This window comes from Papilio polytes, unplaced genomic scaffold (assembly GCF_000836215.1).
Source record: "Papilio polytes unplaced genomic scaffold, Ppol_1.0 DF822067.1, whole genome shotgun sequence".
Taxonomy (NCBI): Eukaryota; Metazoa; Arthropoda; class Insecta; order Lepidoptera; family Papilionidae; genus Papilio; species Papilio polytes.
The window spans coordinates 2,936,772-2,952,738 of NW_013527137.1; the positions used below are offsets into that span (position 1 = coordinate 2,936,772).

The 15,967-nt window shown below is 31.7% G+C and overlaps 2 protein-coding genes across 3 annotated transcripts in view; one reads left to right on the top strand and one right to left on the bottom strand.

Moving 5' to 3' along the window:
* Positions 1–663, bottom strand: part of LOC106107396 (evolutionarily conserved signaling intermediate in Toll pathway, mitochondrial) — a 2,650-nt gene extending 1,987 nt beyond the window's left edge. Inside the window, exon 1 of the mRNA XM_013288239.1 lies at positions 170–663. Within this exon, the coding sequence (XP_013143693.1) occupies positions 170–566 (397 nt within the window). The 5' untranslated portion in view covers positions 567–663. The remainder of the gene's footprint in view (positions 1–169) is intronic.
* A 534-nt stretch (positions 664–1,197) lies between these two features.
* Positions 1,198–11,590, top strand: LOC106107340. Of its 2 annotated transcripts, none has more exons than XM_013288160.1 (5): positions 1,198–1,485; positions 7,433–7,559; positions 8,728–9,039; positions 10,118–10,232; positions 10,812–11,590. In XM_013288160.1, exons 1-5 carry the CDS (start codon positions 1,422–1,424, stop codon positions 10,941–10,943), a joined length of 750 nt encoding a protein of 249 aa, XP_013143614.1. In that variant the 5' UTR covers positions 1,198–1,421; the 3' UTR covers positions 10,944–11,590. The 2 variants fall into 2 exon arrangements, with proteins under 2 accessions (XP_013143614.1, XP_013143615.1); XM_013288161.1 differs by lacking the exon at positions 1,198–1,485 and adding an exon at positions 5,442–6,223.
* The last annotated feature ends 4,377 nt before the right edge of the window (positions 11,591–15,967 follow it).

Consider the following 15,967-nt stretch of genomic DNA (forward strand, 5'->3'; position numbering starts at 1 on the left):
AAAAGCTAGTCTAAGAAGTAGGCTTTTAGTTCAATGTTGGTTGAAGTACAGAATATAAGTATTACATTTATTGATTTTTGTTAAAATAATTGTTAACATATTTATGAAACGAGTTGATATTAATATTTTTTTTTTAAGTAATGTATTACATCAAATAAATGTTGCTCACTATTATCTTCCATTTGTTCCAACAAATCAACAGCACACTGTTGTTGTTTAGGATAATGCATGAATTCAGCTTGAAAAATATTTGTCGGTATAAATTTTCCTTTTGGTAGTACATCCACTAAAGCTTTATATACTTCTAAATCCTTTTCTACACCAAACTCTTTCATTCGAGCTAACGAAGCATAAATAAATTCTACATGTCCTCGTCGTCGTATATCGTGTCCTTCGAACATTTTTATAACTTCTAAATAGGTTTCTTTATTTTTCTGTGGTTTTGTTACGTATGGGTCGTAAACTGTAAGTTTCTTTTCTGTGTCTGAGCTCTTCCATCTTACCACCACGAGACTGGAAGTCGTACGAGTAGTTCTTAACAAATTTCCAAGCATTTTCAAAGCCATTTTTTATTATCTTTATTTAATATTACTACATTCAAGAATAAGAACTTATTTTAAGACTTTTAAAGCAACATTTTGAGGTTATGTTGTTTTTTCGATAGACATTGACAATTTGATTTGACTTTGACTTATAGTCCAGCCAGAGCAAAGAGTAAGTAGTAGTATAGTAGTAATAGTAGCCAAGGGCACATTTAGATTTTAACACCAATAATTATTGCACATAATGATAGTTAAAATAGATCCAAACTCCACAAAGTCGATCGAACTGGTAATAAAATTATCTTAAATGTTTCATTTCAAAATGTTGTAAGAACAAGATTAACATAAATGTTCATACAACACCAATCCTACTGTAGGCGATGTCGAAATGGTAACGTTGGAATCTACGGAATTATTTTTTATAAAAATTAAACACATTATACAAGTACAAATTTAAGTTTAGTACTATTAAAAATTAATTAAAATAGCAATTTTATTACAACAATAACAATAGCATTAACAACAGGCATTTTCATTCATAATTCACACTCCTCCTCCTCTCTACACCTCTCTCTTATTTTATCGTCTTTCTCCTTCTCGTCAAAACTTTCTGGTTCTGTAGAGCCGAGTTGAGGCGATACGGTATCACAATCACATTCACAATTTTAGTTGAACTTTTGGGATGCTATGGTGAAGTAGTGTCGCGCGCTGTATTTTTCTCACGTGTTTTAACTCGTAAAATCAAAACTTTTATTATATTGTAAAACTATCTTTAACTGTAGCAGTACTTATAAGTGTCGTATTACACTATTATATGTGGATAAATTAGTGTTATAAAAAAGAAATCATTTAAAATTAAGTTTCCAGAAGTGTTAAATTATGCTCGACATGTCGAAAGTTTTATTTCATAGTTTGTTCTTGTTTTTAGCTTTTATTGGTATAGGTAAGTGATTTTATAGCACTTTAAAGCTAATAAATAAGTAGTGGAATATTAAGATAGGTTTTTTAACTAATATTGTTTTGAAAAAAGAAATGTCCAAATATCGGTATGTTAGTACTGTAAAATTTTTCTCAATTATTAAATTAAGAAAAGATATTTAAAAAAGCTTAATAGCGAAACACGAAAGAAAGTATATTTAACCTAAATACATTTTTTCTAGTTTCCTCTGAAACATAGAGAGATTTTTGGGCTCATTCTAGCGAGAGTGGCGATCTATTTTTTGTTTTGTTTTGGGTGGCCGTTGCATCACAATAATGGGCACTCTTCCAATATTACTCTCATTATTGTAATATGTATTTCATTCTTGAGTTGTAGAAAAAAAAGTTAAAAGAAATAGTTAACGCGTTGACACACTTTTCTATACTGAATTCTTATACTATTCTCATGAATGGAATATTGTGTAAATTATTAAGGTAGGTACATGATTTATTAATATAGTTAAACCACAATAAATCTACTTTAGTTTACAACCTACTTCTCCAAATGACTGTCCAGAAGTTGGATAGTTTATTAACCGATTATACGCAAATTATTACTACAATGTAAGTTGAATATAAACATTAAAACTATAAAAACGTTTAATTCGAATCAGGAAGTAGAAGTTCTAAAGCGTTCAACCTTGTGTATCTTGTTATGAACATTACGACATATAAAATGATTTTTAAATGTTGACAATTCAAATAAGAACGAAAAAAAACATTGTTTTTTGCTTAACATATTGAGTATTATGGGGGACGGAATTTTTTTTAAATAATGTACACCTATAACAATTACATCTGATTGACTATTTATGTCAGAACTCTACGAATATTAGAACACCATAATATCCTTGTTTCCTTGATGTTGGCAGCTTGTAGTTCATGATCCCTTGCCCACATGAAGGTTTTTTTTTTTCAATTTATTGACCTCTAAATTTAATGACGTGAAAATATATAGCCTAGAGTGTGTCGTAAGTGTAAGACTGTTTGTTAAAGATAGATTTATTCAGAAATATGTTGTGATTACTGACATCCTACGCCACAAAGTAGTGTGTGATTACGCTTTATTATATAAGTAAGTAAGTAGGAATAGAAGTATAGATGTAGATTATATCCCTAACTACAAAGTTGTCTACATGATATTAATCTCCGTATAATCTGTTGATTTATTCAAACTTCACAAAACGTTCGCTCGTTAATTAATTTCGTCAGTTGTAACACCTGCGCAAATTCGTTTGTTCTGTTTTAAACAAATAAGGATTCACAGCGCATAATTATACCGCTGATTGATGCTACAATACACAAAAGCGGTTGATATCTACTTCCGAAACTACAATAACAAAAATTACAATACATAAGTATTTTCATTTGAAGGCAATTGTTTTTTTTATTTATAGTAGTAATTGTTATGCCAGAAAAGCAATAAAAATAAAAACTGCATTAAAAAGGGCCTTGTAAACTCGTTTGAAACAACCTATAAATGACGTGTTCACTTTTAGTTCACATTAACCGATAATTATCCTAAACTTAGCGATAATGACAATGGATTTTTGTTGGTAATAGAGCTATATGTATAAAGCTACTGTTATAATACAGTTTGGAACACATTAGCGTTTGCGGGGTGTGGGCCGATTTCTTTACAAAAGTCAGGATGAAGTCAGCGGCCCGTGCAAAAAGTTATCCCATCTGGGAGCGATGACAAATGATCCCAGTTGGGTGAGGGGACATCAGTGAAATGGCCGATTTCCTTCACGATTATTCGGCGGTCTGTGTGCCAGGGTAGGTATCCCTTGGGTGGCAGATTTCAAAGTTACCTCAGTACGTAGATGGGTGAAATATCTATGTTGAGGATTGAAACGTCTCTGCTTACGTAAAGTTATATTAACACGTTCAATGCAACTATATTACGGCGAGTCGGTGTACCTAACTAAACGTGTTAGTTTTCTCTAAATATGTAAAGAAATATCTTATAGAAATAAAACTATCGGATAAAAGATTGGAGTAGACAAATTTGAGCATTTTTGCATTGGAACTCTAAGTATCTATCGAGTGATACTGACCCATAGATTCCTTTGAGTCTTTCAAAACTACTGAGATCAAATTAAATCTAATCTTAATACATCTGAGACCTTTTAACGCTGATTTAATCTTAAAATGAGGAGACATCGTTTAGGTCGTAACTAGTTTTCGTCTGCGACTCCGTCCGCGTGGTATTAAACAAAAACAAAAGTCCATGTGTTCTTCCACACTCTCTATATCTATACCAAATTTCATCAAAATCTGATCAACCGCTAAGGCTAGAAATTCTAACAAATATCCATCCATCCATCTAAACTTTCGCATTTATAATATTAGTATGAAGTATGATTAGTATTATGTCAACTGTTCATTGACGTGTTATTTGAAGTTTTGACCGCCAAAAATACGAATTTGATAAGATAATGTTTAATCATTTGATAATCATAGATTCGCAATCAGTTACGTCGTATATTCGTCGTCGCAAGAGGAATTTTCCGCTATTTATCATAAGTAGACGCCGTGAGCGACTTATTGTAATAAATGAAAAGGACTGACATTGAAAGTTATTTATGAAGATATCACTAATGAATTTACTTCCTGATGGCCTAATTTCTTTTAGATTAAGCAATTAAACATACGATAATAAACGATAAACGATTAAAATTTAATATAAGCTGAGAATAGAGCATAAGTAAATCGATTTAGCTAATTCAAACTAAAACATCAGATCGAAGGAATTTTCTTTATAATACGTTGGAAATTATCTCTTCTGATGTATGTAGATTTTCTAATTAGATCGTGTTTCATGTCGTTGAAAATCGTTTCTTGGTTCCCGTATATTATAGGGGTAAAGCTTTGCATATTGTTAAATTCATACCCCTCACATTGTAACAAGACTTCGGTGGCATTGTCCCGGGAATTGGATTTATGTTCTTCGTGGGATTATAGTCAGTTATTAGTGACACGAAACCGGGGTCTAAGATTTCTAAGGATTAACCCGACTTAATGTAAGATGAGGCGGTTCATGCCCCGCCTTGTCACCGCATCGTCCAATTGCTTAAATTAATTATTACATCAGAAACAAGATAGGCTTGCGGCTTCCAAAATTGTATCTTGATATCCAATTTAAATTGATGTCACCGATAAAGGGTATTCAAAATTGATAGGAGACAATTTGGTTTGATAGATTTAGGAAACAGATTAGACACATTAAAAAGCTCTATGCAAGTGGAAAATGCTTTTATTTGTCACCTAAAATACAACATGTTGTTTGCATATCAATATCACAATGCTTTATGAGTGGTTAAAATTCTAGAGTTGAAATTATATAAAAAGTGTAAATACCACGTGCCGTTTACTTACACTGGAATCACTTGTACAGAATTGCTGCTTGTGAAATAACTGAATCCTCTTTCAAAATTCACGTCTTTCGTTCTTCTAAGTTCAATGTTACTCCCGTTAATGTATTCCGTGGCGTTATATTGTTGATTCCGTTTTTTTCAAACGTATCAATCCATTTACGAATTAAATTCTCACTCGGTGCTTCATCTATAGTACTCAAACCATACTCTTGTTTATACAGGCGCCGTGCAATAGTTATCGATCTGTTGTTTTTGTAATACGCGCGGACGCAAAACGCACGCTGTGCTCCTGGATACTCCATGGTAAACAACTTTATAAGGACGAAGTGACGAGGGACGCCACCGCCTAGCAAATAAGTGTACCGTTACACCCACCTACCGTACTTATTGTAATGAATAAACCACATGCCATTAACCTTCTGCAGTTCAAATTTTCTAGTTTGTTTATTGATTATTACTCTTATTACGTAACATAAAAAGTACATACAAAATAATAATGCTCAAAATACCATCATTTATCATGCAGCAGTTCAATCTAATGTCTTACGTTGGTTCTTAAATTGGTCCACGATTATGAGCGTCAGTTTAGATGTGTGCTATAATTATTATCACTCACACTTGTAGTAAGATCGTACGATATAGTGGAGCCAATAGGCGAGAGCGGCGTGGTGGGCTCGGCTCCCCACCACGCACCATCGGAATGTACGATTGCACAGGTAAAATTAAACACGTTTTGAGGGCGCTAATGTCCAAGGCCATTGTCAAGATATGGAGAAAGGAGTCGTTGAAGCAATCCAGTCTAACTGTGACATCTGTATCAACATTTAAACGTCATTCAATAGAACTAAAAAAATTGGGGGCGTTAACGTTTAATCATACGATACGACGATAAAATAATACCCACATATTACGAAATAGATACCAAGTTAAAAATGTTCATCTGTTACAGATGTATCAACGACGTTTACTTTTAGGAACGTGACGATATAGATAGTACTATTTACCATAGATAAGAAGTAAGATAGAAAGGTAGGGTAGTTGTAGTAGTTGAAATAAGAATAAAAAATTCCAATCACTTGGAAGTCATAGAAATGTTCGTGGCCGATGCATGAACGACGACCGTTCGTCCGTGACTTTCGCGTGCAAGTCGTTTATTCACAGATAACCTCGTATCTATTCGTTCAAATATAAACAATGGAGTATATAATACTACAACTACATTATAACATTGTATCTATTACTTAAACCATTTCACAGTTCACATTTACAATGAGTGTTTATTCTGTTATATGTAAAATTCTGACCAGACGTGAGCTGAAATTTGTAAGTGCTTTTACCTCCCGGCATATACAAGAATAACTATGCTTAATAAGTTCTTTAATGTTTATTAACTCTGCTATTATTCTTTAAATCCACAATTAAATAAATAAAATAGAGTTAGAACGAAATACGAGCTTTTTGTTTATTTTTTCCATCCATTTTATTTTATGCAAATTAAAATGTAAGGTCATATTAAAATTTAAGTGAAAATAAAGTAAAGCAAAACCCTAAGATTGTATTGTGACTGAAAAATTCCTGCCTTTTTAACATCACTGAAATCCTGGCCTTTTTGATTCTCGTTTTGAATTTATTATATCTTGACTTAAGCACTTCTTAAGGGTTTTTCTTAAATGGAAAATTCTTTTGTGCCTTTTCTTTGAATTTTACTTCATGAAAAGAGTGCTCGAAAGGTGGCTATAAGAAGGTTCAACCTATAAGTCATGTACTTACATATTTATAAGAGGACTAAAACACAAAGATTGTATTTAGAAGCATTAAGATTTTTTGAAAGCGTATGCTAATTTTTTTTTAGACTTAACACACCATGGTTTGCAAACAACTTACAGAATATATAGACGGACTGTAAAATCAGGCAATTCAGAATTTATCAGCGACATACCTTCTAACTTATTGATTGAAGATAGACCAAGAACTAGTGAGTTTACGTTCATAATTAGAGTCAATTAATTTGTGTGCGGTCGTCGTCTGAGACAGGCTAAGTTATGCGTCGTCTTCAATTTAACATTAATTAATATTATTGATAACCACAAGGTCTTGTGTTTGTACGTTATTGTTATGTTGATGTTCTTTTTTAAGTAGATGGTATATTTGTTTTAGTAAAACAACTAGCCTCATTTACTGTTGTTATAACGTTGGTACGCTTTTGTAAGACGTCAATGAAATGTTCTGTAAGGCTTCTATCGATAATGACACAATTTTTAATATACTATTGTACCTTTTTACTGGAATATAAATATATGTTACAGCGTCAATTATCTTACAAATATTGTAAGCAAATGCAAAAAGTTTAGATGGGTGAATGTTTGTTAGAGTTTGTAGCCTAAATTGTTGAATGGATTAAGATGAAATTTGGCATAAATGTAGGCGATAGCTTGAAAGAACACATAGGCTACTTACTTTTGATTAATTTAATCCACGCGGATGGAGTCGCGGGCGGAAACTAGTATTAACATATTTCGTTAACGTTAACAGATGCTCTGAAAGAGAATTGCAATAAGGAAGAGGATTTGCTGCAGAGATGCTCAATGGCATTGCCGGTTCTAAGTTCACCGGAGATATCGTTTGCTCTCACAAGAGAAGAATTAGACAAGAGTTGTGTGTAAGTATTCTTAGAGTTTTTAGACAAAATTAGAATTATTCCTGTCATTGTATTTTGAAACTTATGGCGAAGCTGATAATGCTTTTACTTTTGTCTAGTAGTTCAAAGTTATAAAAGTTCAATGACCTTATTTATTCCAGTTTCATTTTAAACTCGACTTTCCAAATTATTTACTGACAGGTTGATAATATTTCCAAAGGTATGATTGTGGTTAATGATTGATTTATTCAACGAATATTAAATTCCAGTATAAAAATAATCATTTAGAAATGAACTTGCGTTTCGTATCGTGTATTTGTTTGCTGAATCTAGTGACGTCTGTTTGTTTTCTTTTTGGTGCCAAATGTTTGCTTTCCTGGTGATATAAATAAATTGACGTAGGAGTGACGATTGCTATCAAATTGTATAAGTCCAATAACTATTTTATATGTAAAACGTCATAATTATTCTTGGTCATCATTATCTATTTCTATGTCGATACTTCAAAAGTTTCACGCTGGTTGAAGTTCAGCCCTATCGTTCACAATTACATATTATTTTTTCCCCTTTGTGGATTTAAAGGGGAAATAATAATATGTAAATTTCCCCTTTAATGGGGATCCCTTAATTACGATTAATTTATCTGTCATGTACTAATTTGGTAATCATTTCACCTTACCGAACTGTCCAACTGCGGTATTTGATTGACACTCAGAATGGTTGATGAGACAAGTTTGACCGACTGTCAGTAAGTTTTAACCCACTAGAGGTTAAATGAACAATGAAATAATAGTTTGTTGAGTAAATCTACGCTCATATTATAAAGAGGAAAGATTTATATTTTTTAATTTTTGTATGTATTGAAATAGCGCTAATAGTCTAATAATTTGGGGCACGGACTACCGGTCTTGCGGTCAAGGGTTCGAATCACGCCATTTGACTATTGTCGTGAACCATATCCTAGCACAAACTTAGAGCTTAGTTGGAATAGTTTAAGGAAATATTAATAATTAAAAAATACTAATATAAAAAAAACTGTTGGGACAATTTCAACAATTCTTGCACCATTAAAAAGCTACGTTGTCACTGAGTAAATAGGCTATATCTTTTAATTATAAATGAGACTATGAATTATTTGTGCTGTGTTCCGATTCACAATTCTATCACTAATTATATTATATTGTTACAGAGAACTTCGAGCTGGTATCAAATGTATAGACAATTACACAGCAGTATGTATGGAGAAAAACGAACAGGTTGTATTCAGGCGGATATACGCTGGTATAACAGACGTGGTTCAGGAGTTATGCGCACGAGGACCTTACCAAGATGAGTACTTGAGGCATGCGGATTGCGTAAAGAACGTACGGTCCGAGTACGAAGTTTGTAGCAAGAAGTATGAGGTCACATTAACCACGCTAAGCAGTCATAAGAACGAACAGTATCACACGGATAACAACGAAATGGTGGACCATGAACACCATCTGAGGACTGTCTGTTGGTAAGGAATTTATACTAATATTATAAATGCGAAAGTTCAGATGGGTGTTTGTAGCCTAAACGGCTGGACGGATTTCTATGAAATTTGGCATATAGATTTAGACAGAGTCGCGAGCGAAAGCTAGTATTTTATATTATGAGGTGACATACGAATTAGCGGCCACTTTCATTCGCGAAAATGGGGAAGCGTCCGTTGCCCATAGACATCTGCACTTGCAGATGCGTTAGCTATCCCTGACGGAGGAAGAGACGCACACAAAGAAGATATTTTCCCTGCCTAAGCATTTCTTCCACCAGCAATATTTATCATACGTCTCATATTTCTATTTCAGTCATATCCATACTTTTCTCCTTGATGTGCCTTTCAGCAATTTGCTTATATTTTATGAGTAAAATTATTAATTTGTATTAAAATTGTATCGTAGGTGGCGTTTACGACTTATTTGCGTGTCCCTCTGAAATAAAATTGTGACCTTTTAGGCTAATTTAATATAACTTTAGTTTAGTGTTCTATTTAAAAAAAATCCTGCAATTATTACTTCAGTATTATAATCTTTCTAAGGGGTTTACGTTTTAGTTTAATGATATTTATCTTTTCACTACACTTACCTATCGATTCTAGTTACTTGCGTTACAATCAGTATTTTAAATAGCAATCGATGTTTTAAATTTTTTGCACGCTAACCTCATCGACCTCACCTTCGAATACTGATTAATATTCAACTCAAATCGGATAGGATTAGCAGACGCACTTAACGGATATTCTGAATATTGACGTAATCGTTTTACGTAATATACGGACAATTAATTTTTTTTAAATTTTTTGTTAACATTTTCTTCTTAAAAAGTTGCATATGGTAATTTGCATAGATTCGTCATGAAATGACGCATGATTTACTAACATAATTATGTAAAAATTTTACGTCAAAGAATATTAGTTAACTATAAAACAATAAAAACATTGCTATCTCGTTAACTTCAAACAGAATGAGCAGGATAACAAACTCGAGTTTATGTCGCCCTCTAATCTCCTATCTACTATTAGGGATCATGTTAGTTTATGAATGTTTTATTTCCAGTTCATTCCAAGAGTACCTGATGTGCTCGGAGCAGACGGTGCAGCGATCGTGCGGTGATGAGGCCGCTTTGTTCACCAGCGCTTTCCTGAAAAGAATGGCTTCCAATATTATCAAGGTTAGTTTCGTTGAACTTTATTTAGTAGTGATGAATTAGATTACTAGATTATTTAAAAAATCTATTTAAAACTGGTCGATGATTGTCTTCTAACTAGTGATTTGATTTAAAAAAGAAAAAAAACATGAAATCATTTAATCTTCATCGCCCAATGAAGTCATCGTCAACATTTTCATTTTATATGATGCACCTAAATTATAGAATGCTTCATAAATATTTTATCTATATATCTAACGGCCGAATACTGAAACGTCTTTTAAATATGTAAAGGTACAAACGCTGTTTTAACTCAGATTTATCTGAACAGACCGAGCGTTGAAATAAATGTAACGTGTGTAGACAAAACTGAGATCTGTTCAGTTAGACTGAACGCTTAAATTTACAATTCCTTAAAAACTTTGAGGTCTATCAAATTATAAGCGAAGTATTTAATATTCGTTTCAGTATTTGATCGTAAATTTATTAAAAACTACTGCCATATTTTGATTCATAAACTCGATTTAACTTAAACGCAATGTAACGATTTCAGTGTTGCCCGTTGAAGTGGATAATTTTACATTGCGTATATCTTTGTTACAGAACTTCTGCCTTGAATACCGCGGTAGGGAATGTGGGTTGGCAGGTAAAGCGGACAGTCACACTACATCGCCGATAATTCTTGCGATTTTGGTACAAATCGCGTATATAACTGGAAATTTAGTACCTGCGTAGTTACCTTAGTTTATTTAGGTGGAAGACATTAAATTAGAACGTCGGTAGAATCGCGGTCGTGTCCGAAGTTCGGGAATAGTGCAGCGTTTAGTGCACTGTAAATATTTTATCAGCCTAGTGACTAAATTCTGAGTAAGATCCTATCCTATCGTAGTCACTGAATACACTTGGTATAAGTAATCTTATATAATGTTAAATCAAGTTATATTTGTTGTTGATCTCGGAAGCCTTCAATTTGTAGTTACTTTTTAAACAACTTCATTATATTCTTTTAGCAAGAGAAAAATAAGATATTAAGTGACCACCGGTTTTAATATAGGCAAAAAGAGAGTTATTTTGGTATGGTTTAGACGCGGGTTGTGGAATAATAAATCAATTGGTTGAAATAAATTATAAGACATGTATTTTATTCCTATAGTAATTTATTCTTTGTTGAATCTGTCGTTCAAAGAGATTGTAATGAATAGTGAAGTGTAATTAGTTTCCTGTGTAAAAATAGATTCACATTCTGTTGCTGAGATATTTCGTCGGACGAATGAATGCATGTGCATGAAATGTAAGAATAGATCTATGTTATGTTTTATTTTTCTTAGGGCCTGTCCCACTAAATTATAAATTGTCTGATAACAACGTGTAAAATATGTGATGGAAATATCGTATTTTGTTACCTTATCTCACAGTGACGTCACTTTTAAGCTATCTGAGCCTCTATCAGCTAGTGGTGGGAGAGGGCCTTCATATCCATCGTTATCAGTCATCGTACATTAAAATTGTTAATACTTCTTTAAGTTAAGCTCAGAACGTACTGTGATAATTATTTTTTGTAAACTTTAGAAACATTTAAATTTATTAAATCACTTGCATCTTATTTTTAGTTAAAAAGCTTAATAATTGTTACTTGAAATTTGTTTTTTTGTGTTCCTAAATGTAAAATTAAGTAGTGAAAAAATGTAATAAAACCCTTGGTACTTAAAAATCATAAACTATATGTTAATTTAAACTGATTTTTAAAAATCATATATTTTATATGCTCATTATTAATAGTAGACTATTATTAATTTTTATTGTAATTGTATTGTACTTGAAATGTCTTTTAATTAAATGCTAGTTATTATTAAGTTTTATTAACCGTTTTAATTCAACATAATTGAATGTCAGTTTTATTTCATTCGAAACTAGCTGCTGCTTGCGACTTCGTTCGCGTGAAATTAAAAGTAATGAAATAGTCTAGCCTATTTTACTCACAAACTATCTAGCGGTCAAAGATTTTTAAAATCGGCCCAGTAGTTTTTGAGTTATTTCATTACATACAAAACTCCAAAAATAAAAACTTCTCTTTATGATATTAGTTCGATATATTTTAAATATTTGCCAACATTTTGCTATTATTAGAAAAAAAACACGTGTATAAAAGACAAAGAATTAAATTAATTATTCGTATCGAATATTCAGTAACATTTTGTATGAGGGTAGATTTGAATTAATTAATGCTATAAAATTTTACTTGTTACAATTAAAATCTTTGTTTTTATATTAGGATTCTATCGAATAGTTATTTTATTTAAACATCATATAAATGATTTCTAAATTATTCGTCTCCTATTAGAAGTAATTCCGGTATATCCCATAATGTTCAAAATTTCAACCTTCAATCTTTATCCACAACGAAGTTACAAAGGTGTCAAAAATGCCCTCAAGCGCTTCGAGAAAATAGATGAAAATCATACAAAAGTGATCTTTGAAAGCCATTGGTACAATCACATAGTTATACGTAATCTTGTGTCATAATTTTCTATTTAAAATTTATTTTTAATTTTAATCCGCATGTTTTCTAAAATCTGTTTATTCTATGTAAATAGATATTATTAGGTATATGATAAATTATTAATTGTAATATAATTTGTATAAAATGTATCAATAAATTGATTAAATATTGTTCTTCTCTTATTTCATCGTATCTGAGTTATTTTTTGTTTCAGAGTTACAGATAAAATAGCAACACTAACATTTTAATTTACTAAGAAACTCCTACCTTTAACGAGGAAGTTACTTTTATAGAAATTCGAGCATAGCATTAAACCTATTATAACCTCGATAACTTCTCTCTGAGAAGTCTGTTCTGAAGTTCTGTAGGCGAGATTCTATATGTTTTCCCAATGAATTAAAAACCTCAAAATATATTCTTCAAGCCAATTAATTGCTATGAGAATTGGAAGAGATTGTTCGTTACATTCCTTTAATTATTTCTTATTAATTATCGGTTTGCGAACTGAGTGTGTTTATTAATATTTAATTATAATTAAACGAGGGTAACCTAGTTATGAAATAAGTTATAAATTAATCTGAACGTTTGTAATACGAAATTCTTCGTCTAAATTTATTAACGTAGCAACTGTGATTAAAATTACAATGTAATTGGTACTATTATGTGAGTTAATAATGAGAATATTTATTTTGTTTAAAAGTTTTTAAAAAAACAATGGGTGTTTTATACGAAAAGGGGGCAAAAGAGCGGTCGGACACCCTAAATACAGATATGAAGTGTTACTAAATGAATTTAGTTCGTAAACCATATCAATTCCAATATCGTTACACATAGAGGGTGTTGCTACAGATAATGCAATACTATACGAGTAGTACTAAAATATTTTTTAGTAGCGTCAACCTCCATTTCTAGTCTAAAGGCTGTAAACAGTAAAGACGATCACGGAGATATTATTGATGTATTAACTAAAATATACTACGTAAGGATAACATTAAATAGTACCTCCAATATCTGATCCAGAACTATACAAGGACGGGATGTGTTTTGGCGCACCACTAATTTTAACGTAATTGCTTTAATCTGTTTTCGGCGTGCTTCAACGACCTATCAAATTATCGGAGGATATTTACACAAGGTACTAACAATTCTGCGGTTTGTAATCCAATATTGCATTTAGTTTATGCTCAAAGAATTAAATAACCTATTTACTATCTTTAAATGTTATCTAAAACAATGCAGAGCTGTTGAGGCGTAATACTGGGACGAGAAGAAACTTGCTCCTTTTCTTTATCAGTGGGTGGAATTTAATTTACACTGTAAAGTGATTGCAGATTTTTTAATCATGAAACTATTCATTTCAATCTAGGCGCTTTGTGACGTAATAGTCAGGCGAGGGCCGCAAGCGATTGAAGGAAACATACAATTCTAAAGATTTGCTATTCGCATTTAACAGGATTCAGTTTAATAAGATAATCAGAAAATTGTCACACTCATAAAATTAATACCTATATTATGTTTAGTTATTATACATTTATTTTTGAAGTACCCGCTTATTACAGCAAAAAACTTCATTAGTGCAAGGTCATCGGATACAAGAATAAATACCTTTAATTTGATTAATACAGTTACCTCGATATTTATTTTTCTACACGGAGCCTACACCAGAGATAAATTCTATAATTTTTTTTATACTATATGGTCAATCAATAATGTACCGTACTATGTTTTTCTAGGTAATATTTTATGATAAATGTTTACAAAACATTTTTCAAACTAAGGACACTACAATATTCATGCGGTTGGCAACAAGGTACACCGCTTGCAGCGATGACAAAGAACTTTGAAAACGCTAACAATTTACTTCGTTCCCTACATTTCCTTGTACTCTTAAAAATGAACGATTAATTTTTCCAAACACAAGCGTTTGTGCTCTCAGTCGATGTATGTAGCCATGGTAAGGAATTTTGTTTTTACATTCAGCTTTGGTATAATGCATTTTACTCTAAATTTCTGATAAAACAAGTGAACATTTCGTTTCCCTTTTTATAAAGACAGGATGAAAATGTGTTCTATGTACAGTCGCATCGACCATGCATTTAGTAATTAATAGAATATCGACAATTTCTAATTACTCTGCTTTTATTTGTTTAACAGAATACACATTTGTGTTGAAATGTACGAATAACTAAATAAACTAATCAATTCAAAACTAAGTAATTAAATCGATACGAACTGTTCAAAGTAAACACATGATTTAAGTTAAAGTTGATTAAATAACTTGTTGAAGAAATCATCATTACAATCGTTTCTAACTGAGTGTTGAGTTATTATTTCAAAGTTGACATTTAACCGTCCCAACATATATCTGTTTTTTTTCAAAGGTAAATAGCAAAATTGTTTCTATACAAATGTTTGGGCAGTGTAAACTCTGCAGTATTATACGTATTATGCCGTGTCTAGGTTGTGGTTTCAGACTACAGCGCATCAAGTCTGCGCAGTTTGAAACCAACATAAAAGCGTGTTCCGCCGCGTCTCGTCAGTTGGAAGCAGGCGAGCGTTGGTTACACTCGTCTGCTTCCAACACCACAATACTCTGATCTTTTATAATAAACTAATAAAATTACAATTATTTGTTTTTTTTAGTGTGTATCAATTTAAATAAAGATTGTGTTACAGAAATAATTCTGCTTAAGTTCTAAAAAAAAAAATTATGTGTACCCAATGAAATAAAAAATTAAGTAAAACATTTGTTTTTTTTGGTGTGTTATTTTAATGGTAAGTTATCAGTAAGTTAAAGAGTAAAAAAAATTTGAAAAAAAAAATTGAAAAAAATTTGGAAAAATAGCCGATAAACATAAAGGAGGGTAGGCAAAGATTTTCCTAACAAGTTTAGTCAATTCAATGTCCAACGTTTACTAATATACTGTCATTAAATGAACACCTTTAGTGTTTTTTTAGCATGTAGATAACATTAATGGACTCCTTATGTTAAGAGTAAACCACTTTGAGTCCGCCAATTAGATTTTTACAACGTGGACATTTAAAAAAAAGGTTTTTAAAAAAAGTTATATTTATAAAAACTCAAAAATGTCACAAAATTGATTTTAAGATGGTGATATTAAAAAAAAATGAAGATGAAACGGAAAAAGTTTGTTTGTTTGCTTGGAAGTGTAGTTAAATCCTTGTAACTTAAATCGATTCTCATTACAAGTTTATAAGTTGCAAAAAAAATGACCCATAACTTGGGAAATATCATAAA